The sequence below is a fragment of the Stegodyphus dumicola genome, chromosome 2 (genome assembly GCF_044657685.1).
Source record: "Stegodyphus dumicola isolate Sdum_Otavi_A_Nest chromosome 2, ASM4465768v1".
NCBI lineage: Eukaryota > Metazoa > Arthropoda > Arachnida > Araneae > Eresidae > Stegodyphus > Stegodyphus dumicola.
The window spans coordinates 207,700,372-207,726,652 of record NC_140769.1 but is presented as its reverse complement, the minus strand read 5'-3'; the positions used below and the strand labels follow the sequence as shown (position 1 = coordinate 207,726,652).

The following is a 26,281-nucleotide window of genomic DNA, read 5'->3' as shown; positions in this document are numbered from 1 at the left end:
GGGGGGAAAAAACCAAAGGCTTTAAATGAAGTACTCGGCTGGAAAAAATTTTCAGAACACCTAATATGTGATTAGATTAAGGCTGTTATGTATAACGACTCTTGGAAACCAATAATTCTTAAGTAGTAGGACACAGTTGCCAGTTAAGCATTTTTTTTTTTTATGTTAAGGAAAAAATATAACAAGAAAAGAGCTAGTGCAAAGGGCTTTAAATAAAATACTCAACTGGAACGTTTCAGATAAATATCTATATGTGATTAAAATTAAGGCTGTTACATATAATGACTCTTGTAAACCAATAAGCTACAAGAAACGCCTATACATGTTAATTTAGCAACATTTAAGGTTACTACAGAAAAATGATTTTTCAGCAGTAGGACACAGTTGCCAATTAAGCATTTTTTACCTGCTGTTAACGAGTATAAAAGAAAAGAGCTACAGCAAAGGAGAAAAAAATCCCAAATAAAAGTGTAAGGGCTTTAAATAAAGAACTCCACCGCCGAAAATTAATTCTTAAGCAGTAGGACAAAGCTGCCAATTAAGCACCTTTTTTAATTAAGGAAAAAGTATAGCAGGGAAGGGGGGGGAAGCCAAAGGCTTTAAATTAAGTACTCGGCTCGAAAAAATTTTCAGGACACCTGATATGTGATTAGATTAAGGCTGTTACGTATAATGACTCTTGTAAACCAATAAGCTACAAGAAACGCCTATACATGTTAATTTAGCAACATTTAAGGTTACTACAGAAAAATAATTTTTCAGCAGTAGGACACAGTTGCCAATTAAGCATTTTTTACCTGCTGTTAACGAGTATAAAAGAAAAGCGCTACAGCAAAGGAGGAAAAAAATCCAAAATAAAAGTGTAACGGCTTTAAATAAAGAACTCCACTGCAGAAAAGTACTTCTTAAGTAGTAGGACAAAGCTGCCAATTAAGCACATTTTTTTAATTAAGGAAAAAGTACAAGAGGAAAGCGGGGAAGCCAAAGGCTTTAAATAAAGTACTCAGCTCGAAAACATTTTCAGGATACCCAATATGTAATTAGATTAAAGCTGTTACGTATAATGACTCTTGTAAACCAATGAGCTACAAGAAACGCCTATACATGTTTATTTAGCAACATTTAAGGTTACCGCAGAAAAATAATTCTTCAGCAGTAGGACACAGTTGCCAATTAAGCATTTTTCTACCTGCTGTTAAAGAAAGAGTACAAAAGAAATGAGCTACAGCAAATAGGAATAAAACTAGAAAAAATGTAATGGCTTTAAAATACTTGACTACAGAAAAATAATTCTTAACTAGTAGGACATAGCTGCCAATCAAGCATCTTTTTTTCTTCCGTTAAAGGAAAAAGTATGATAGAAAAGAGATAGAGCAAAGGGAGGGGAAAAAAAAGGTAAAGGCTTTAAATAAATGTACTCGACTGGAACTTTCAGAATTATCTATACGTGATTACATTAAAGCTGTTATGTATAATGACTCTTGTAAACCAATAAGCTACAAGAAACGCCTATACATGTTAATTTAGCAACATTTAAGGTTACTACAGAAAAATAATTCTTTGGTAGTAGGACACAGTTGCCAATTAAGCACCTTCTACCTGCTGTTAAAGAAAAGACTATACATGGAATAAGCTACAGTAAAGGGGAATAAAAATAATAATAAAAAAAAAGTACTTGCCTACAGAAAAATAAATCTTAAGTAGTAGGACACAGTTGCCAGTTAAGCATCTTTTTTTTTTTTTTTTCGTGTTAAGGAAAAAGTATAACAGAAAAGAGCTGGTGCAAGGGGGGGAACCAAAAAAGCAAAGGGCTTTAAATGAAATACTCAACTGGAACGTTTCAGAACAATATCTATATGTGATTAAAATTAAGGCTGTTACGAATAATGACTCTTGTAAACCAGTATGCTACAAGAAACGCCTATACATATTTCTTTAGCAACATTTAAGGTCACCACAGAAAAATAATTCTGTGACAGTAGGACACAGTTGCCAACTAAGCACGTTCTACCTGCAGTTAAAGAAAGAGTATACAAGGAAAGAGCTACAGCAAAAGGGAATAAAAAAAAAAAAAAAAAAAGACTTGCCTACAGAAAAATAATTCTTAGGCAGTAGGACACAGTTGCTAGTTAAGCACCTTTTTTTTTTTCTTCTGTTAAGGAAAAAGTATAACAGAAAAGAGCTTACAGCAAAGGGGAGAAAAAACGAAAAAAAAAAAAAAAAAAATAAGGGCTTTAAATGAAATACTCAACTGGATCCTTTCAGAACAACATCTATAAGTGATTAAATTTAAGGCTGTTATGTATAATGACTCTTGTAAACCAATAAGCTTCAAGAAACGCCTATACATGTTAATTTAGGAACATTTAAGGTTACTATCGAAAAATAATTATTCAGCAGTTGGATGCTGTTGCCGATTAAGCATTTTCCACCTGCTGTTACAGAAACAGTATAAAAGAAGAGCTGCAGCAAAGGGGAATAAAAATCCAAGGAAAAAAGAAAGTAACAGCTTTAAATAAAAGAACTCCACTACAGAAAAAAAAATTCTTAAGTAGTAAGACACAGTTGCCAATTCAGAATCTTTTTTCCCCCCTTCTGTTAAGGAAAAAGTATAACAGAAAACAGCTTACAGCAAAGGGGAGAAAAAACGAAAAAAGCAAGGGCTTTAAACGAAATACTCAACTTGATCATTTCCAAACAACATCCATAAGTGATTAAATTTAAGGCTGTTATGTATAATGATTCTTGTAAACCAATAAGCTTCAAGAAACGCTTATACATGTTAATTTAGCAACACTTAAGGTTACTGCAGAAAAATAATTCTTCGACAGTAGGACACAGTTGCCAATTAAGCACCTTCCACCTGCTGTTAAAGAAAGGGTATAAAAGGAAAGAGCTACAGCAAAGGGGAATAAAAAAAAAATAATAATAATAATAATTAAAAAAAAAAATCTGTAATGTTTCAGATTTTAAATTACGTCCAAAAGGGCATTTTTTAACATTTTGTGTGTTACCTTCTTTATTAAATATCATGTTCCTCGCACTTAAACCATAAGATCCAGTGCAACAGCAATATCGCAAAATAGTTTTAAAACGAGCATATCTTTAGAATTTCCGATACAGAGACTCACGCACTGGAGATAAAAATGTTTTTTCTGCACAACGTTGCCATTGCTCGCTTTGAAATCCTTGAGTTTGTTAATCAAAAATTCGTCAAAGTTTTAAAAAATAGGAAATCGATCAAAAAACAAATTTCAAATTTGGTCTTCCACATGCTCATATTCGTTGGAGGATTACGTTATTCAAAATTCGATGACTATGTACCGTTGTTTTATCACAATACAAGAAATATACATACATTTATGCAGATTTTTCATTATTTAATTTCTTCAAATATAATGCAGGACTCTAACATTTTGTGGCAACAGTTTGAAAAGTGAACCGACATTTATGAGTCCGACGCAAAATGCCAAAACGAAACTAATAGTCCTTCGGCATTCAAATCCCTTTGGGCTAAAAAAAAAAAAAAAAAAAAAAAAGGGTACTCGCCTACAGAGAAATAATTCTTAAGTAGTAGGACACAGTTGCCAATTAAGCATTTTTTTTTTTGTTAAGGAAAACGTATAAGAGAAAGGGGGGAAAAAACCAAAGGCTTTAAATGAAGTACTCGGCTGGAAAAAATTTTCAGAACACCTAATATGTGATTAGATTAAGGCTGTTATGTATAACGACTCTTGGAAACCAATAATTCTTAAGTAGTAGGACACAGTTGCCAGTTAAGCATTTTTTTTTTTTATGTTAAGGAAAAAATATAACAAGAAAAGAGCTAGTGCAAAGGGGCGGGGAAACCAAAAAAGCAAAGGGCTTTAAATAAAATACTCAACTGGAACGTTTCAGATAAATATCTATATGTGATTAAAATTAAGGCTGTTACATATAATGACTCTTGTAAACCAATAAGCTACAAGAAACGCCTATACATGTTAATTTAGCAACATTTAAGGTTACTACAGAAAAATGATTTTTCAGCAGTAGGACACAGTTGCCAATTAAGCATTTTTTACCTGCTGTTAACGAGTATAAAAGAAAAGAGCTACAGCAAAGGAGAAAAAAATCCCAAATAAAAGTGTAAGGGCTTTAAATAAAGAACTCCACCGCCGAAAATTAATTCTTAAGCAGTAGGACAAAGCTGCCAATTAAGCACCTTTTTTAATTAAGGAAAAAGTATAGCAGGGAAGGGGGGGGGAAGCCAAAGGCTTTAAATTAAGTACTCGGCTCGAAAAAATTTTCAGGACACCTGATATGTGATTAGATTAAGGCTGTTACGTATAATGACTCTTGTAAACCAATAAGCTACAAGAAACGCCTATACATGTTAATTTAGCAACATTTAAGGTTACTACAGAAAAATAATTCTCCAGCAGTAGGTTACAGTTGCCTATTAAGCATTTTCTACCTGCTGTTATAGAAATAGTATAAAAGAAGACGTACAGAGAAAGGGAATAAAAATCCAAGGAAAAAAAATAACGGCTTTAAATAAATTACTCCACTACAGAAAAATAATTTATAAGTAGCAAGACATAGTTGCCAATTAAGCATTTTTTTTTTTTTTTTTTCTTTCTAGTTAAGGAAAAAGTATAACAGAAAAGAGCTACAGCTAGGGGGGGGACCAAAAAAAGCAAGGGCTTTGAATGAAATACTCAACTGGAACGTTATAGAACAAAATCTATACTTGATTAAAATTAAGGCTGTCATGTATAATGCCTTTGTAAACCAATAAGCTACAAGAAAAGATTATACATGTTAATTTAGCAACATTTAAGGTTACTGCAGAAAAATAATTCTTTGGCAATAGGACACAGTTGCCAATTAAGCACCTTCTACCTGCTGTTAAAGAAAGAGTATACAAGGAAAGAGCTACAACAAAGGGGAATAAAACCCACCAAAAAATTATTCTTAAATAAATAGTAGGACACAGTCACCAATTAAGCATTTTTTTGTGTTTTTTTTTGTTAAGGAAAAAGTATAGGAGAAAAAGTGGGGAAAAAACCAATGGCTTTAAATGAAGTACTCGACTGGAAAAAATTTTCAGAATACCTAATATGTGATTACGTTAAAGCTGTTATGTATAATGACTCTTGGAGACCAAGAAGCTACAAGAAATGCCTATACATGTTTATTTAGCAACATTTAAGGTTACCACAGAAAAATAATTCTTTAGCAGTAGGACACAGTTGCCGATTAAGCATTTTCTACCGACTGTTAAAGAAAGAGTACAAAAGAAATGAGCTACAGCAAATAGGAATAAAAATCCAAAAGATGTAACGACTTTAAAGTACTCGACTACTGAAAAGTTAATTCTTAAGTAGTAGGACATAGATGCCAATCAAGCATCTTTTTTTCTTCCGTTAAAGGAAAACGTATAACAGAAAAGAGCTAGAGCAAAGGGAGAAAAACATAAGCACACACACACACACAAAAAGAGCATGGGCTTTGAATAAACGAACTCGGCTCGAACTTTCAGTATCATCTATATGTGATTAAATTAAGGCTGTTATGTATAATGACTCTCGTAAGACAGTACGCTACAAGAAATGCCTATACATATTTATTTAGCAACATTTAAGGTTACTACAGAAAAATAATTCTCCAGCAGTAGGACACAGTTGCCGATTAAGCATTTTCTACCTGCTGTGACAGAAACAGTATAAAAGAAGAGCTACAGCAAAGGGGAATAAAAAATCCATGGAAAAAAAAAAAAGTAACAGCTTTAAATAAAGAACTCCACTACAGAAAAAAAAAAAAAAAAAAAAAAAATTCTTAAGTAGTAAGACACAGTTGCCAATTCAGAATCTTTTTTTTCCCCTTCTGTTAAGTAAAAACTATAAGAAAAAAGAGCTTACAGCAAAGGGGAGAAATATCGAAAAAAGCAAGGGCTTTAAATGAAATAGTCAACTGGATTGTTTCAGAACAACATCTATAAGTGATTAAATTTAAGGCTGTTATGTATAATGACTCTTGTAAACCAATAAGCTTCAAGAAACGCCTATACATGTTAATTTAGCAACACTTAAGGTTACTGCAGAAAAATAATTCTTCGGCAGTAGGACACAGTTGCCTGACACTGTTAAAGACAGAGTATACAAGGAAAGAGCTACAGCAAAGGGGGATAAAAATAAAAAATACTCGCCTACAGAGAAATAATTCTTAAGTAGTAGGACACAGTTGCCAATTAAGCATCTTTTTTTTTTTTTTTTTGGTTAAGGAAAAAGTATAAGAGAAAGGGAGGGAAAAAACCAAAGGCTTTAATGAAGTACTTGACTGGAAAAAATTTCCAGAATACCTAATATGTGATTAGATTAAGGCTGTTATGTATAATGACTCTTGGAAACCAATAAGCTACAAGAAACGTCTATACATGTTTATTTAGCAACATTCAAGTTTACTACAGAAAAATATTTCTTCAGCAGTAGGACACAGTTGCCGTTTAAGCATTTTTTACCTACTGTTAAGAAGTATAAAAGAAAAGAGCTACAGGAAAGGAGGGCAAAAAAAAAAAAAAAAAAAAAGGAACAGCTTTAATAAAGTCCTCCTCTACAGAAAAATAATTTTTAAGTAGTAGGACACAGTTACCAATTAAGAGTATTTTTTTTCTGTTAAGGAAAAAGTATAACAGAAAAGAGCCACAGCAAAGTGGAGAAAGAAAGCAAGGGCTTTAAGCTGCAGAAAACGGGTGGCGTAAGAATCGGCCAGAGCTGCAGTGTCTCAAACAGACGGCTGTGGCCGAAAAATCAGGCAGCGAATTTTCTCCCCTTGATCCGTTAGGGTGCGAAGATAGTCATTGTCTGAATAATCTCCCTTGCCACTTACGGGAAATGACAATAGCGCCCCCCAACTTTGGGGTTTCGTAAATTTGCCTTTGTTTCCCTCAGCGGTGAAATCTTAGTAATTTTACATTAGTATTAATTTCACCAACTTTTCACAGGGTCGTACACATTTCTGCACACGGAAATTAAGTACCTTTAAGGTCCATTAATGAAAAAAATTAAGGACCTATGAGCAAACGGGAACTGAATAAATTCAATTAAAGATATTATCTATGCCTGAATTTCAGTTTTGTAATACCACCCTAAAAATAAAATAGATTCCTAAATAGTATGCATTATTACTAAACATGAATTAACATAATTATTAATAAGTTTGAGAATAAAATAAACTTTACGCAATTTATCCAGTAGCATTAAATATTTTACACTTGTAATAGTTGGACATATTTGAGAGAGGAGAATTGACATTTACATTTTACTAATAGTTAGCTTTATGTTGATTTTTTTTATGCCTCATTTTGTCACATACTTGGTTTCGTAAATACCAGGTAGATTTTGCCAAAGGGTATAAGTTAAAATAAGAAGTAAGATTATAATCAGCATGATTCATAACCAAAAGACTGAATGTTGTCATCATTGCTGCTAATCTAGAGAGAGACATGCTGATTCGAACAAACCTGAAAGGCCTGATGTATGCATGGTTGGCAAGTGTTGAAAGTCAGTCAGGCTCTTTTTGATGCAGTTAGTGTCGTAGCTTCGTGTAGAGATTCAGGGGTTATAACCCAGTTAATATACTTTAAGATTCCAATAAGCCATTAAAGCACCAAGAGGTGATAAGTTGTTTTGTATTATTTTAAGTCTCACTAGATGCAAAGAATAAGTTATACTTGAATTTTTACATTTTTGTATTTTATCTTGTGACCACAGTGGATTGGATTATTTACGGCAAAGCACACGAGGGCTATCTGCCTAAAGGGAGGACTTTCTACAGGAAACTTGCTTGTATACACACATGGGGAAAACAATGAAAACGGCCATGCAGCCAGCACATCCGTGGGATTCGAACTTCAGACTGAACTACCAGTGTTCAGTGTCTTTACCGCTCGCCCGCTGGTGGGCCTGACCACAGTGAGTATTAATGAAAGGCAAACACTCACTTTAATATGCAGAGAAAATTTTTAAGTGTAAACAGTTAGTTATCATAATTACATTAGGTAGGTAAATAACCCTAGTCTATGGATTTACATGGTCACTATTAAATTTTATTTTTTAACAATATTTGTTAAAAAAGCCCTATCAAAATAAAAATCTAATAAAATTTCAGTTTAAAATACATGTAACTTACGACATTGATTCTTAAACGATATTAGGATAATTACACATTAAAAACTACAAAACATTTATGCTTTGTAACAACACTTAACAAAATATTTATCCGCCATTTTAATTTGAAGGCTTCCCAGACATTTTGGCTAGTTTATACTGATTTCCTTCTCTTTAAGCATCTTTTCTAACAATGAGAGTTTTGTCTCAATATGCAAAAATCAATGCTCTTGCTAGTTTCTGCGTGCTTATTCTTCTAACTTGTCCACCTTTCCACAATGTACCTATGAGGGTTTATTTGATCTGGTAAAAGTTAAATAGACCAAACCCCTCGACAAACGCGAAGCATATTATTGCTATGTTTGAAAGTAACTGCAATATCAGACAAAGGTTTAAATTAGCCTCTTATTTAAAAAGAACTTAAAACATAAAGGTATGTTCTGATGCTAACAAAATTAATTACAGCTCACGGTGACGTAATTAAAGAACAGTCAAAGTAAAAATGTGGTCTAGTGGTCAAAGATTATACAATTTAGTTTTAATTTTGCCCTCTAAATGGCAAGGTCATATATATATATACCGCCTAGAATATTTTTTGTGATATCTGTAAGAATGTATATATACGTGCATATTAAAATATGTCAAAGAAGTTGAGGCAGTATATCAAAAGTGCACAAATCCAGGTATGTAATAACAGGAGAATTTTAAAATTAAAATCAAAAACATAATTTGTTTCACAGTAGTTTTGGGAAATTTGCTTTCTTAGCGAAAACCCTAGGCGCTCAGTGGGTTGGCTCAGTAACTATCATATGAGGAAACAGAAAGGGAAATTATAATAAAGGCTGGAATCATAAATAATTGGGTAATTTATATAACTGCACATATTTTTGAAGAATAATTTTTTTATGTATTTAATTTCTTTCTTCAACACATTTCCTTTTCCTTTTAGAATTTTTTTGATTTAATTAAGGATTTCTGTTATTCTAAAAAACACTAAACGCATTTAGAATGTACAGAAAAAGGCGGTTTATTTCTTTAGTAATATGAATATTCAGAAGAAATATGAAATATATATGGTAAAGGCTAGTTACAAAGCTGATGTGGCAGAATTTTTAGAATTGAATGACACACTGAACAACAACATCTATAAATGGTAAAACTTTTAGAATTTAGAGCTGCCATTGGATGCATTTAGAAAGGCACTAGGCAACAGAATTTAAGATCCACAGAGATTGCATCAAGTGGGAAAATGCCTTGTGCCAGCTATGAGTATGGTGCATTAAGACAAATTAATCTTCTAAATTGTTTTTAATTTCTTTATTAATAAAAAAACTCCTTTCTATAATGCCTGCCCATGTGATAAGATTAGAAGCATTTTTGATATTTTCCATGCTTGTGTCTAGTGAAAAGTAGAGAAAATAAAGGGAAGATAAAACATGTTAAGATTTTAGCATCAGAAGTAAAACATTCAAATATTATGTTTTCATTGTTCTTCCAGACGTTCTCCAAAAAGTAAGAAATTCATAGCAAACTTTCTGTAAAATACATCAATTACGTGTTGATATGATGGAGACATTTCTCATTTTGTCACACATTTCTCGAATCTTCTAGAATCGTGGCTCTATAAATCTTGCCTTCAAATTCTTCTAAATTTTCCAAGCTGCAATGTTTAAAATCCTAAAAAAAATTATCCCTACCAATTTCGTAACAGCAAAAGGCCAGAAATAGTTTGGAAAAAAAAAGGGAGGGAAAAAGTTTAAATTAATTTTATAGAGAAAACCTGATGCATATTCTAAGAATTCTAAATACTCTGAGACAATTACATGAAAAAATTAAAAAAAAGAAGACATTTTTAATTAATTACATAGATAGGGAAAGGGATATTTTCCTTGTATATGCAGACACTTTGCATTTGGTGTAGTGACTTTGCAGATAAGTCTTTGTGCTGACGGTATGGCTTTGTTAGTAGATGTTTTCAATCTGCTTTCAATTAATTATTTTCTAAATAAATTAATTACACCTGTAATTCGAATAAGATAATTTAATTTTTATACAAGATGCTTACATTATTCCAGGTGTATTTACATATAATTAATTTCTAAATAGATTAATTAATCTTACAAATATATTTTAAATCTTTAATTATAGAGTTAAATTACACTCTTTTTCCAACTTATGACTCATATTTGCAGATAATTTTTATTAGAAAGTTTTTAAAATTATCTACTTAATATTTAAATAAATCAAATGCCTTTTTGCTAAGTCAATTAAATTTGTATCTTCAAATAAGATTTATATTTACCGATCGTATAATACTGCTTCGGGATCGCCAGTTTGAAACCATTATAGACAATGTTTAATTTGCAGGAAAATAACATTTTATGAATTTTTCATGCAATAAATACAGATAAATTCAATTAACCTATTCTATTTAATTGATCATTTTCCGAAATTTAAACAATTGCATAAGGTTGCGAAAAGCTATAGATGCACTTGTCATAAATCTGTTTCCTTGCAGTTATGCAATTCAGGATTAAATTTCTTTATCTACATGAAATCTATTTTTGCACTTAAACTAGAAAATGAATAAAAAAACCCCTCTTAACCTTACGCGCAATGAATTGGAATTTGATCTGTCAGCACTATCCTTATATTTAGTGCATGTAAATTCAAATTAGCAGACAAAACAATATATTAAGCATATGGTTGTAAAAATTCACAGATAATAAGCACGTAGATGTAAAACTAACCGGTTAAACGAAAATAAATTTGTATTAAATTCAAGTTAGCACAGAAAAGAATATATTAAGCATAAGACAATATATAACTAAAATAAAAATTCATTAAAAATATAAATTAATATTAATATACTGAAATTAACTGGTTAAGCGTGATATACGGAAAAAATTTGTCTTAAATTCCAGTTAACACAGAAAACAATATATTCCTTACACCAGCAGTGGTTTGCTAATTTTGATGACCATGGTGATGCATCGAACTATTCTGTCATCTTAGATAATCAATATGTTTTGTTTTAATTCAATCATCTATTTATGTCACACCTGCCATCCTCTGAAAGGTTATTGTTAAAAAAGCATTCACAATATTATTAAAATTTTACACGATAAAAATTGAGGCTGATCTTTGGAATATGGTAACAGGTAGTTTGGCGACATTTTGGAGGCGATAAAGGACCTAGGACTTTGGGAATAATGTGAGAAGTACTCAGTTCCGATTACGCATTATTTTGTGAGAGGGAAATGAGAAATCATGAGACATGTCATGTGACATTAATGGACGAATCACTGTTCTTCAATCGGAAAAGGGGGTAAATTTGTAAAAATAGCTGCTGTACAGCATTAGTTTCATTCTATGTTCTGTGAAACAGTGTTGTTTAATATTTGGATACCATGACCCTATATAAAGTAAATCCGAAATTTTTATTGCATTTATGTGTAATTGAAAAGAATTGCTTAATTGCGGATAAGTATGAATGTCCAACATGTGGGTATGAAATGAGATTGTGTGAAAGGAAGGATATTACAGATAAGTTTGAATGGCGGTGCAAGAAATCTGGTGAAAACGGACATTTTGTGATCTGCCATGCACTCAAGATTCTGTAGATTAGGTAAGTTAGTATTTTGAATTATTTGAGGATATTATTTTTATGCATTGTTCTAAATGTAAGGAGTAAATAAATTAATATGGTATTATTGGAAAATTGTTATTTGCAATGATTTAGTTTAAATTAATTAGGATTGTAAGCTAATTTTTATTAATTTAATGTATGTGCTTATTTATATTTTAAGTGGTGCTTTTTAATTTAATGATCATGATTTTGAGAGTTTGTAGTATTTTGGAATACGTTTGAGTAGAAGTAAATGTGCATGGAAAGAATTTAAGCATTTGGAACCATTTTTAATGTTTGCGTTAGAAATTGGTAGGTGAGGTTTATAATAGATAATTTAGAGGGAAAAGTTTTTGGATATTTTATTTATTTTATACGTGCAAATGTTCATCCTTGGAAAGGGTATATACTTTTTTGCCATCAGGTAATTTCATATATGTCCTTTTTACCGAATTTAGATTCACAAAATTTTCATGCATTTTTGTGAAAATTTTCTAATTTATGAGAAAAAAGCAGTGTACATGGATATAGTGAAGAGTGTGCGCAATGCCATTTTTGTGCAATTCTGGGATTTTTTTTAAGTAAAAATAAGTCGACGTGTACATGGATTAGTGATATTTTAATTAAATGATAGTTATTTTGTGAATTTTATGTTTGTAGGAATTTGGTATACGTTTCAGAGGAAGTAAACGTGCATGGAAATAATTTAAATATTGGAGACTAAGTATTTGTAACCACTTTTAATGTTTTGCTATAGATTCGTTGGTGACGTTTATAATAGATAATTTAGAGGTAAAAGTTTTTGGATATTTTATTTATTTTATACGTGCAAATGTTCATCTTTGGAAAGGGAACATACTTTTTCGCGATCAGGTAATTTCATATATGTCTTTTTTACCGAATTTGAAGATTCACAAAATTTTCATGCATTTTCGTGAAATTTTTCTAATTTATGAGAAAAAAGCAGTGTACATGGATATAGTGGGGCTGATCTTTGGAATATGGTAACTGGTAGTTTGGCGACATTTTGGAGGCGATAAAGGTTACAGTTCTTTAATCGGAAAGGGGGGGGGGGAATTTGGAAAACTTTAGTACTATATTATTTTGTATTAAGCTTCATTGTGTGTTGTGTGAAATAGTGGAAGCGTGCATGCCGCGTAATAAAGATTAGGTAAGTTAGTATTTTTAATCATTTGAGGATATTATTTTTATGCATTGTTCTAAATGTAAGGAGTAAATAAATTAATATGGTATTATTGGAAAATTGTTATTTGCAATGATTTAGTTTAAAGTAATTAGGATTGTAATCTAATTTTTATTAATTTAATGTATGTGCTTATTTATATTTTAGGTAGTGTTTTTTAATTTAATTATCGTGATTTTGTGAGTTATATGTTTGTAGTATTTTCATGCATTTTCGTGAAATTTTTTTAATTTATGAGAAAAAAAGCAGCGTACATGGATATAGTGAAGAGTGTGCGAAATGCCATTTTTGTGCAATTCTGGGATTTTTTTTAAAGTAAAAATAAGTCGACGTGTACATGGATTAGTGATATTTTAATTAAATGATAGTTATTTTGTGAATTTTATGTTTGTAGGAATTTGGTATACGTTTCAGTTGAAGTAAACGTGCATGGAAGTAACTTAAATATTTGACACTAAGTATTTGTAACCATTTGTAATGTTTGCGATATGAATTCGTTGGTGACGTTTATAATATAATAGATAATTTCGAGGTAAAAGTTTTTGGATATTTTATTTATTTTATACGTGGAAATGTTCATCCTTGGAAAGGGTATATACTTTTTCGGGATCAGGTAATTTCATATATGTGCTTTTTACCGAGTTTAAAGATTCACAGAATTTTTTTTGCATTTCCATGCAAATTTTTGTAATTTATGAGAAAATAGCAGTGTAGATGGAAGTAAATGGAACTAGTAGATTGTTGGAAAAAGTGTTTATGGTAACTTGGCGTTTTTTTGGCGAAAATTTGGTGATTAACTCTCCTACAGCAACCCTCTATTTTTTTTTCCCGCCGCCTTGTTTCTTTTCTTTTTATCTACTGAACACTTCTTCCAACAATCTACTACCCGAATTACACTTATGCTAGAAATTTTATCTAACAAAACTGCTTAATCATGACAAATATTCACTGCAAAATTGGGAAAAAGTGCACAATACCATACTCCTTACGCGTTTTTCAAAATAACACATACACATAAACCATGTACATGTCGACTTAGTTTTACTTAAAAAAACATCCCAGAATTGCACAAAAATGGCATTGCACACACTCTTCACTATATCCATGTACACTGCTTTTTTCTCATAAATTTGAAAAATTTCACGAAAATACATGACAGTTTTCTGAATCTTTAAACCCGGTAAAAAGAACATATATGAAATTACCTGATCGCGAAAAAGTTTATACCCTTTCCAAATATGAACATTTCCACATATAAAATAAATAAAATATCCAAAAACTTTTACCTCTAAATCATCTATTATATTATACACGTCACCAACGAATTCATACGCAAACATTACAAATACTTAGTGTCAAATATTTAAATTATTTCCATGCACGTTTACTTCAACTTAAACGTATACCAAATTCCTACAAACATATAATTCACAAAATAACTATCATTTAATTAAAATATCACTAAACCATGTACACATCGACTTATTTTTACTTAAAAAAACATCCCAGAATTGCACAATGGCATTGCGCACACTCTTCACTATATCCATGTACACTGCTTTTTTCTCATAAATTAGAAAAATTTCACGAAAATGCATAACAATTTTCTGAATCTTTAAACCCGGTAAAAAGAACATATATGAAATTACCTGATAGCGAAAAAGTACATACCCTTTCCAAATAAGAACATTTCCTCGTATAAAATAAAATATCCAAAAACTTTTACCTCTACATTATCTATTATATTACAAACGTCACTAACTAATTCATACCTTTACTTCATCACAAATACTTAGTGTCAAATATTTAAATTATTTCCATGCACGTTTACGCAAATTACTTTACTTTCACCTTACATTTAGAACAATGCATAAAAATAATATCCTCAAATAATTAAAAATACTAACTTACCTATTCTTCAGAATCTTGATTACGTGTCCGATAAACTTTTCTTATTTCTGTTTCAGGATCTTTAAAATCATACTTATAGTTCATACCAAGGTACCAGGTAAAATAAATAACTTAATAAAACATCTTTACTTCTATCTCGCACAACCTTAAAAAACACTTATTACTACGCCTTTCAATCCTACTAAATACCCATTTCGAATTGACTTTAGTTAGGGCCATGGGATCCAAAAATTAACGAACACTGTTTCACACAACACAGAATAAAGGCAAATACAAAATTTCCAGATTTTTTCCTGATTTCCCCCCTTTTCCGATTAAAGAACCGTAATTCGTCCATTAATATCACACGATCTCTCATTTCCCTCACACAAAATAATGCGTAATCGAAACTGAGTACCGCTCACATTATTACCAAAGTCCCAGGTAGTAACCTTTATCGCCTCCAAAATGTCGCCAAACTACCAGTTACCATATTGTAAAGATCAGCCAAAGTGGGTTCAGTAAATAAAAAGAAAAGAAACATGTCTTTACTTCGTGAAGACAAAATGGCGGCGAAAAAAAAGAGGGTTGCTGTAGCAGAGTTGGTCGCCAAATTACCATAATCCAAAGACCAGCCATATAGTGAAGAGTGTGCGCAATGCCATTTTTGTGCAATTCTGGGATTTTTTTTAAGTAAAAATAAGTCGACGTGTACATGGTTTAATTATATTTTAATTAAATGACAGTTATTTTGTGAATTATATGTTTGTAGCCATTTGGTATACGTTTGAGTGGAAGTAAACGTGCATGGAAATAATTTAAATATTTGTAACCATTTTTAATGTTTTATTATGAATTCGTTGGTGACGTTTATAATAGATAATTTAGAGGTAAGAGTTTTGGGATATTTTATTTATATCATACGTTGAAATGTTCATCCTTGGATAGGGTATATAATTTTTTGTGATCAGGTAATTTCATATATGTGCCTTTTACCGAGTTTACAGATTAACAAAATTTTCCTGCATTTTCGTGTAAATTTTTGTAATTTATGAAAAAATAGCAGTTTAGATGAATAAAATCAAGAGTGTGCACAATGCCATTTTTGTGCAACTCTGGGATTTTTTTTAAGTAAAAATAAGTCGACATGTACATGGTTACTGTGTATGTGCAATTTTAAAAAACGCAGCAAGGAGTTTGCGATTCTGCACTTTTTCCCAATTTTGCAGTTAATATTTGTCATGATTATGCAGTTTTGTTCCATAAAATTTTTAGCATAAGTGTAATTCGGCTAGTAGATTGTTGGAAAAAGTGTTGAGTAAATAAAAAGAAACATGTCCATACTCCGTGAAGACAAAATCGCAGCGAAAAAAAACTAGAGGGTTGCTGTAGCAGTTGGTCGCCAAAAAATTGCCAATTATTTTAGAGGTTGAAAACCTCATGGTTCTTAGAGCTGTTAATAATTAAGAACACAACGTGAACAGCCGTGTTACAAATTAGCATTCTCCCCTCCTGCCGTATTCTCTTCCTTTCATCGCGAACCGAGAACCAGCATATATCTACGAAAATATTTTTATCTATTCATTGTTAAAAAATTCTGATAAAATATTAATGAATAAGAAAAGAATAATACACATCTGCAAATGCGAAGAACGACAGTGATAATTTAACAAAATGAACGCACGAGGAATGATTGCAAACTTCGAACAAGCGAATAGGATAAATCCGATAGGTGACCAGGTTTGAACTACGAGTGCGGAAGTGCTCCCCAAAAGAGAAATATCAAGGGCTTCAATTAAGGTACTAGGTCGAAGAAAAAAAAAAAAAAAAAAAAAAAAAAAAAAACAGAGCAAAATATGTATGCAATTTAGACAAAGGTTGTTATGCATAATGACTCTTAGAAACTCCTACACATGTTTATTTAGCAACATTTAAGGTTTCCACAGAAAAATAATTCAACAGTAAAACACAGTTGCCGGGGGGGGGGGGAAATGCAAGGGACGAACAAAATAACTTTGGCTTTCTTTTATGTGTAATCTATAGAAAACCCAAGTGATTTCAAGATGTCAAAAATTATCCCTTTTGGAATCAAACAATGAAGTATTACAGAAAGTTACAAGAAATACGTCATAAATCCAGTTGATGGAAGTACAATCTTAAATTGTAAGAGTTGGAAAACTTTCTTATGTGTGACAATTAAATACAATTGTTTTGTAAATTCTTCCATCTATCCTTTCTGAAAAATAAAACGTAACTTAGCCTCGGTAGTAGATAATGCGACATTCAGTACACTCAAAGCATTTTTGCGCTGGTTTTATATAACTGTGATCTTCAGAAAGCTAGTTTTTACTTCAAAAGAAAATATGCTAATTGTTATTTATTTTGTAGCTATTATACATATCAGAGAATTTTGGTTAACGAAATTACCGATATTAGTTTTAATGAATTTGTTTGCCAGATAATATGAAAGCTCAAACTATTATTTATTTAAGTCTTCTTTATATGCCATATCTGTAACTTGCACTGGCTGATTATATAATTAAATAAAGAGCAACCTGCTATATAAATGGAAAATGATCTATTCCCTCAAACTTCCACTGGAAGGATTAGCTGTAGTTGAATAGTATATCCAAAAAATTTCACAGTTGATGGGGGAAAATAGATAATTAGCAACTTTTAACATGTTTTGGGGCACACCAATGTGGATTTACAAATATGCAACTGCCGGTAAGAAAGAGGTAAAAAATTTATATGATGTTTACACAAAATTGTGACAAATCACTCAAATACTTTAAACGGTATTGAAAATGCCCGAGAGAAACATGCAAACTGCGATACACACGCATTAATGCTATCGCCTTTATGAAAACTAGCAATTTTTTAGACTTTTTTTAAAAAAAAAAGGTTCCAAAACTATCAAATTTATCATAAGTCTGTAAATACTGTTCACACACCAAAAGAAACATACTTTAGCTATTGAATATACAATTTTAAATTAATAAATAAGGGTTATAAATGCATAAAAAATAAAACATTTTTCACAAAACCCGTGAAATTCCTTTATGACATTCTTGCTTGCATGTACAATGGCCTGTTCCTGCTTAAAAAGCATCAAATTGCACAAAATAAGCAATGTGCACTAACCATCTATCAAATGCGGATAGATCAACAGCCCCTTTAGCGATTCTGCAAAAAAAAAAACATTGCATTCCGGCAGAAATTTTACCACACTTTCTTTAATCACTGGCAAATTTCACAAGTGCATATTTTAATATTGAGTTTAAGACAAAAATATCACGAAGACTTTTCTTTATTTTTCCATTATTGATCAGGACAAAAAGTTGACCTTAACAGCAAAATAGTCTACTTTTGACTTAGGAGATTAATGTTGCATAATGAAATCCATGCACTAAATTTTACTAAGTATACGAAATTATCTCATTTTCAACCCAATTTTGATCAACCACAAATTTGAGAATGCATCTGATAGACTTGCACTGCCCCTCTCCCCCAAATCCAGTTTTTAAAACTATTTTAAGATGAACAGTGTTTAATCCTAGTATACAGTGCATACACGATTTGGCAACATTATGAGAAGCAGTAAACAAGTCACAAATTTTGTGTGCGAAAGAAGCGTAATGCATAAATTGCAATTTACGACAAAAAAAAAAAAAAAAAATATGGGAACTCTTGAGTTGGCATACACGTTACAGATTCGTATTTTACTTTTAAGTAAACATTTAATTAACAATATAAAATATGGGAATTTGCATACGCATCAGCTAAACAGTTTCTATAATCAGGTATTAATGTGAATTCAATCTAGATATTTTATTACTCACCATTTGTTTCCGACATAATAATCGATTTGACATAAATTTTTTTGTCCTTAACGTTACAGTGCTTTCACCCTAAAATAAATACAGCAGGTTTAATTATAAAGACATTAAAAGTAAATTTCAAATTGATGGTAGTCATCCGATTACAAAACAATCATCTATGTATTTAAAAAAACGAAAAGAGAAACATTGCACTGTACGTTTATAAATAATACATATTAAAAGAAATTTCTAAATATTAATGATAGCTTATAATCTAAATTTCTAACTGGCAAATATAAATTAACAATAAGATTCATAAAGATTTAAATTACCATGATGAAAACTGTTATTTGTTACCCCTCTTCACATGCAATTTAGAAAGCTGACATTACGGAAGTTTAGGTGTGTCGATCCTGCTCTGCAATTGCTGCCATTAGATACAAGCGTATTTATGATAAATTCTAATATCACATACGACTATTTACTACGAGAAAGTTCCCACTTTGAGATAACTAAAGTGACAGTGATCAGTTACTTCCTGTAAAATTTAGTAAAAATATTAAATAAACAAAACTGGAATTATATATATATTAAAAAAAAATCCCGGTGTTTCTAAACTTTTTTTGATGCCGATTTAATTGTTCTAAAATAGGTATTTTGACACAAAATCGGACATTTTCTGAAATGACATGACAATGTGTTTCCATATTTTGATTTTACGACTCAAATTATGCCAAACTGCCAATTTTTGTAAACATCGCAGGAGTAGTTTTATAAAAAAATTAGCTCTCAAAATTTTAGCTCCTCAGTGTTAATTGAATTTGATATATATTTATTAATATTTCTTTTTTCATTAAACTTACTTGATTTCTTCTACCAGAATTCGAAATTTAGGCTTAATCCAAATATAATTCGCACATTTTTTATGATTTATTTTTAAAATTTGTATTTTAAAATAATTTTTATAAATTTTTTGAAAAATATGACCTGTAAACCTTTTGCCATCATCTTAAAGTAGTTGTATTTCTAAGCATACAAGCAAAAAATTAGAGTTTTTTATTCAAAATTTCCTAGGATATACGTGAATTTACATGTTGGCGCGTTTTGAAATTGGGCGTATTTATTATCAGTGATAACAACGGCAAATGTGGTTTACGCACTTTGTTAAAATTATTTAAAAGTATGAACGATGACTTGTTTTCCGCTCGTGGACAATGGGAAAAAAAAGGAAAGGGAAATAGTTTGCTATAAATTAAGAAGTTCGTCAAATGAATTATTCTTGGTGCAAGTTGAGAAAAGTGCGCCAACAAATGTTTTTAAATTTTTCAGCAAAATTTAATATCTAGGCATACTTGGAGTTGAAGAATCGAAATATGGAAAAAAAAAATGCATGTCATTTTAGAAAACGTCCGATTTTGTGTCAAAAAGTCTAGATTAGAACAGTGCTATATAAAAATCGGTACTTTTTCGTTTCGCCGGCACAAATCTCGCCAAGCAGACTTTGTTGGCGACAAGATACAGCATACGCATAAAAAATGTTAACAAATGTTAGTTCTAAGAATTTTTTATTCTGAAGGCATGAACATTTTAATATGGTTTAAAATTGTATAAAATGCCAATAAATAAAGACAATAAATTTGTGAAAAGACATTAATTAAAAAATTTACTATGCTTTCATAGTTCAACATCCTGAACCATGTGACCCCTAGTGATCTCATCTCACGTAAACTACGCTACAAAAATCTAATTCTCTCAGTAATTATTTACATTGATTTCAAGTTAAATTTTAATTTGGAATGCAAGTTTAAATGCAAGAATTATTTCAATTCGTACAAATAGCTTACTCAGAAATTATATAAAACCCCAGTGCTTTACTTCGCTAGTGCATTCTCATTAGAATGGATGAATGTAACTCTTGATTTTGCCTTTTCTATATGTTCGCTTTCGGGTAAGCGGTGTGATTGCATTCTAATTGACTTAATTACCGCGAATCGTCTTAGGGCATAAAATTTAACTATCTTGTAAAAATTCTATGTAATTGTATGCCAGTATTGAAGGAAACAATCTGATAAGAAATAGTTGCGACTTGTTTTGAAAATGAGGCGTAAAAGGTTACCAGCGAAGATATTCCGGCATCAGTTGTACCATTATTGGCGACTTTATCGTTTGCGCCGGCAAAACGGAAAAGTACCTAAAAATCTAATTATAGCCTAAGTCGCGCATGGCTTGTAGAAATAATAAAATTAGAAGTATGAAATAATTGTTTTTGAAACAATGAAGAATTTGTGACCTTAAAAGAATTAAAAAAAAAATCCTCAATATCGTATGTTTGTTTGTCTTAACAGTTTTTACCATAGAAGTTGGATACTTTCTTATTACCCGTCCCCCCAGAAAGTATTCACGACGCCTCCAGAGTGCATTAATGTGGCGCCTCAGTATGCACGCTCATGCAGCAGCCGAGAATGGATTTAAAATGATTCAGAATAGTTTTTTTTCCGTCACATACAGTGTCTCACAAAAGTGATGGGACACTTGTGCTTTACAAAAGGAAACTGTAGTAAAATAAATTTAAAAAACATGTAAAAATTTTTTTGTGGGTGTTTTTCATACTTAAATTTATTAACAATTATTACATAACATACATTTTCTCAAAATATTAAAATAGTAATTTAATAAAAATACAATTGTTTAGAACGGAGCAAAAAATGGCTCACTTAAGTGATGGGACACTTACTTTTCCATCAAACATTTATCCAAAAATTTTACTTCTTAAAATGTTTTAATATTTTGTTGGATTTCCTGGATTCGACTAATTTTTTTGTGATTTCTGGAGTGATTTTACCCCATTCTTCTTGAAGCAATGATTTTGATTGTTGTTTTGAAGAAATGGTGTGTTTGCGAATTCTTGATTCCAATTCTTGCCAAATATTCTCTATGGGATTTAAGTCTGGAGATTATGGTGGTGTTTTTATTATTTCAGGACAGTTATACAGCAGCCAGAGTCTAACGTTCAAAGCAGTGTGCGTGGGGTCATTGTCCTGGTAGAAATTAAAATCATTATGAAGGATCAATTTTCGTGCTGAACATTTCAAATTTTGATTTAAAATGTCAATATACTTGTACTGATCCATTATACTGTCAATAAAAACAAGATTACCAACTACATCGGACGACATACACCCCCATACCATAACTCCTCCTCCACCATGTTTTACTGTTGGCACCAAGTTCTGTTTGCGAAATTCTTCCCTGGGTTTTCTCCACACCAAGATTCTACCGTCAGAACCAAATATATTAAATTTACTCTCATCAGCAAATATAACTTCATTCCAGTAATCAGAGTTCTTATTTATGTTGGATTTTGCGAAAGCCAGTCTGAGTTTTCTATTCTTTTCACTTACGAAGAATTTTTTCCTGGCTGCTCTACCGTGATATCCAGCAGATCGAATTACTTTTCTAATAGTCTTAGGATTAACAATTACTCCATATAATGCTTCATATAATAACTTTAGGAGCACTCATTCTTGGAATTTTTTAAAAAAATATTTTGAACAATAATTCGCTTTATTCCATTGGATAGCTTTGATAGTCGGCCAGGTCTTCTTTTATCCTGAATCATATGATTCTTTTCATATCGTTTAATGATATCGAAAACTGTTGAATGACTGATGTTAACTGTTTCAGCAGTTTCTCTAGTTAATGACTAATTTTCGAATTTAAGGCAAAGTTTTTTTTCGTTTAGCATTCATGGCTGCACAGAGCTAAAAAATACAAAAATTCCAAAACAAACTGGAGAGAAAGACTGCAGACGATTTTATAAATTATTGCCAATTGCTTTTGAGTAAAAATAAAAACCCCAAAAAATATTTTTATTGTAGTACGTAGTAGTATCTAATGGTGTCCCGTCACTTATGTGAGCCATTTTTTGCTCCGTTCTAAACAATTGTATTTTTATTAAATTACTATTTTAATATTTTGAGAAAATGTATGTTATGTAATAATTGTTACTAAATTTAAGTATGAAACACACCCATAAAAAATTTTTACACGTTTTTAAATTAATTTTATTACAGTTTCTTTTTGTAAAGCCCAAGTGTCCCATCACTTTTGTGAGACACTGTATGTACGTACGTATGTATCTCACATAACTCAAAAATGTGTAGCCGTTCGAAAGGTTGAAATTCTGTGCATGAGACTGCTATAACATGTAATTTTCCCCCTCTCTTTTTCGTTACAATCAGCCCTATATATATATACGTATATAAAATTAAAAAGTAATTCTTCAAGCTATAGCCTACGAGTAAAGTGATACTTCGTTCCTTTGCAAAAAAATATAAACACATAGTAAAGATACAATTGTAATACAAAATGTAAAAACATAGAATGTAGGAAAAATTAAGAAAGAAAAAGCTAAAGATGAATGCTTATCTTGGTTGTAATTTAAAAGTTAATATGTATGTAAAATAAAGTGTAAGCTATCTCATTACATATTAGATAAAATATAACAAAAATATCATATTAAAAATAATAAGAACTAAAATCAGCGGTAAATAGAATATTCGAACATCATCATGGACTTTTGAAGGGAAATGCATATTGATATTCGAACTCTGCTAAATTCCAGAACGCGGTTCGTCGAACAGGCATTGAGACTGATAGCTAACAAATTTTTTATTATTATAAAGTCCCAATATTAATTTTAAACCAGGTCTCAATTTCCCTGTTCCATTTCCCGACGCGTCCGCTGTTAACCAGCATAAGAGAAGTATTTAATTAATGCAGTAAAAGTAAATAAGACGCCTGCAGGCGCAGTTTACAGCAATAAAATAAATAACGAAATTATTAGTCAAAATATTCACGGACTTTAAGGGTGAACCTTCTAGTGTGAAAAGTTATAACTTAAAAAAAAAAAAAAAAAAAAAACACACACACACACACACACACACACACACACACATATACATACATGTATATATATATATGTGTGTGTGTGTGTGTGTGTGTGTGTGATGTACCAGCTTTTGTCCGGAATAAATAGATTGGTGAAGAATCATAGATGTAGTCGTAACTCAAATTATCAGAAGATAAGTTTAAAAAACAGGATCCATTTATTATTATTCAGGAGAAATAGCGGTTACAAAAAATCAGATCTCCGGAGTAAATAAAAAAGAACTACTAATAACTTTTTGTATGAAGTTTACTGCATCGTTACATTAAAGAAAAGACGCCGATATTCCTTTGCGAGTCCTTTTATAACCTCTGGAAAGGCGGAGCTTCCAAGAAATGACGTCAGCCTCGTCAGCCATTCCAATTCGCTTTAAATATCTCCAGAACATTCTATAACTGTACGTGTAGAAAAGGCGGGAAAAACAACTTGACTACGGGGCTGTAGATTTAATTCCACGTACTTTCAAATAAGAGTCCGTCGCCATTAAAAATGAAAATAACATACAGTTAGAATTTTAAGTGTATTTTTGACTAAGGAATTTTATTATTACACACACACACACACACACACATATATATATATATATACATGCGAGTGTGTGTATGTAAAATATAAAAAATACGATGGCTTTGCTCTACGCAAACAAGCAAACTCCAATTAACTTTCCGCAATTTAGGATCTCCCCTTTAGACCAGTACCTTCGAGAACATGCCAACTTATTACGTAACCGCTAGTATAAATAATGAGCTCGCGCCATTTTGACACACAACAACAGAAGCTCCTCTCCTCCTTCTGTACCAAACCTCGCTGCTTCATCAAGACTGCTGGAAAATATCACTGCTGGAAAATATAATGTGTGTATATATTTGTTATATATTCATAGATTTTGATACTTGCACTTGATTTACATATGATCTCAGAATTTAAATGATATTGTAGGTTAGTTCGCAGCAATAATTATTCATTTATTTGTAATTCAATTTCATTTAAAATTTAATTAACTTTAAATTTGCTTTTTACGAATGGAGAATGTTTGTTAAATTCAAATATATATATATGCACGCACACACACATATATACATATATATATACATACAATTCCCACTCTGTTACCCGTCTTGGTAAGCTCAGTTTTTTATTCTTATTATGTTTGTAAATTGTGCATTTTTTTTTTTTTTTGCTTTAAAAGTAATTGAATTATGTTGTTCTTATATTACAGCAAAGTTTTTTATGTTCTTAGTCTATGCAAGCAATAGTTATTAGAATTATTACAAATTTAACTTCGGTGAGCTGAACTGAACTGTAAAACCATATCGTTATCATTAAGTCCAAGGTGTCCGAAATGGAACTGCGACGCTACCAGATTAGAACTATTATTTACTTCCAGTACTATGGAAAAAAGTCAGCTACAGAATGTCTCTAAATCTTTTGTATTGCTTTAATTACTAATGTTGTATCATATGACACTGTGAAAGTGTGGTAACGAAATTTCAAAAACAAGAACTGTGACATTCAAGGAGCAGAGAGCTTTGGCAGGCGTATGGATGTTGATGAGGCCCGCCTGCGAGAACTTGTAGAAGAAGATCAGTATGCAACCATGAGAGGTTGCTAGGAAGTTAGACGTCAGTGCCATGACCATTAGTCGCTCTATGCATTGCATAAACTTGACGTACAAGTTCAATGAGCTGACTCTAGCAGATAAGGGCAGATGTGTTCGATCCTGCACTAATCTGCTCGAATATCAACGCAAGATCAAAATTCTAGACCGGATCGTCACTTGAGATGAAAAGTGGATTTACTTCAACTACACAGGTTGAAAAGGGGTTTGGTCTGCTCCCGGTGAGCCCGTAGGCAGCATTGCAAAGTGCAATTTGACTAACAAAAAAATCTTACTTTGTATGTGGTGGGATATCCGTGATATTATCCACCAAAGAGTATCTGAGAAAAGGTGAAACTCTCGACAGAAATGTGTACAGTGAGATGCTAGTCCGTGCTGACGCTGCTATCAAGGAAAAACGTCGAAATGAGCTCCATCATCTTGCATCATCTTGATGGAAAAAAGGTAATGTTCCATCAAGGTAACGCAAGACGACATGTGTCTCCATTGAAAGGCTGGTCTCTGTATGTATTCGAATGGGATCTTTTGCCACACCAACCGCATAGCCCGACATCGGTCCTTCGGACTCCAATTTTTTTACACCAGCAACTACATCTTGCTAGTGCTATCTTCCAATCTGAGGTTGATATGTTTTTGGACTCGCGGGCACCAAGTTTCTGAGCCGAAGGCTTTGAAAAAATACTAAAATGTTGCAGGAAATCATAGATTTGGGTGGTGATTACCAACCGAACTAAAGGTACTGCTTTAATGTTTTTTTTCTAACTTTATTAAAATCTTTTTGTGACGGAAAACTTTTGTTACAACCAGATATATGTGGTCCATATATGAGTTTAGTGTGGAAATCCAGGGTACTGAGAGATCACCGTGAGTGCTTTTGCTTTTGACGCGTTTTGCATTGCGTTGTGTTCGACGTTCTTAATGATTTGATGTGGTAGCTATTGATTGCGCCTATAACAATATATATTATTATTTGGAGACCCGAAGCTTATATTATCACTTGCGTAAGAAGCATTGTAGCTTAA

General features: G+C 31.6%; 1 protein-coding gene across 3 annotated transcripts in view; it reads right to left on the bottom strand.

The window, feature by feature from the left end:
- Nucleotides 1-19,115, bottom strand: part of RpS24 (ribosomal protein S24) — a 46,528-nt gene extending 27,413 nt beyond the window's left edge. For 2 of the 3 annotated variants that reach the window (XM_085811668.1, XM_085811669.1), the window contains exons 1-2: nt 19,026-19,115; nt 18,715-18,783 (exon numbers count right to left, since the gene is read on the bottom strand). In XM_085811668.1, coding sequence (XP_085667794.1) covers nt 18,715-18,783; nt 19,026-19,028 — 72 coding nt within the window. In that variant the 5' untranslated portion in view covers nt 19,029-19,115. The remainder of the gene's footprint in view (nt 1-18,714; nt 18,784-19,025) is intronic. The other variant, XM_085811670.1, reaches the window with a different exon arrangement.
- Between the last annotated feature and the right edge of the window lie 7,166 nt (nt 19,116-26,281).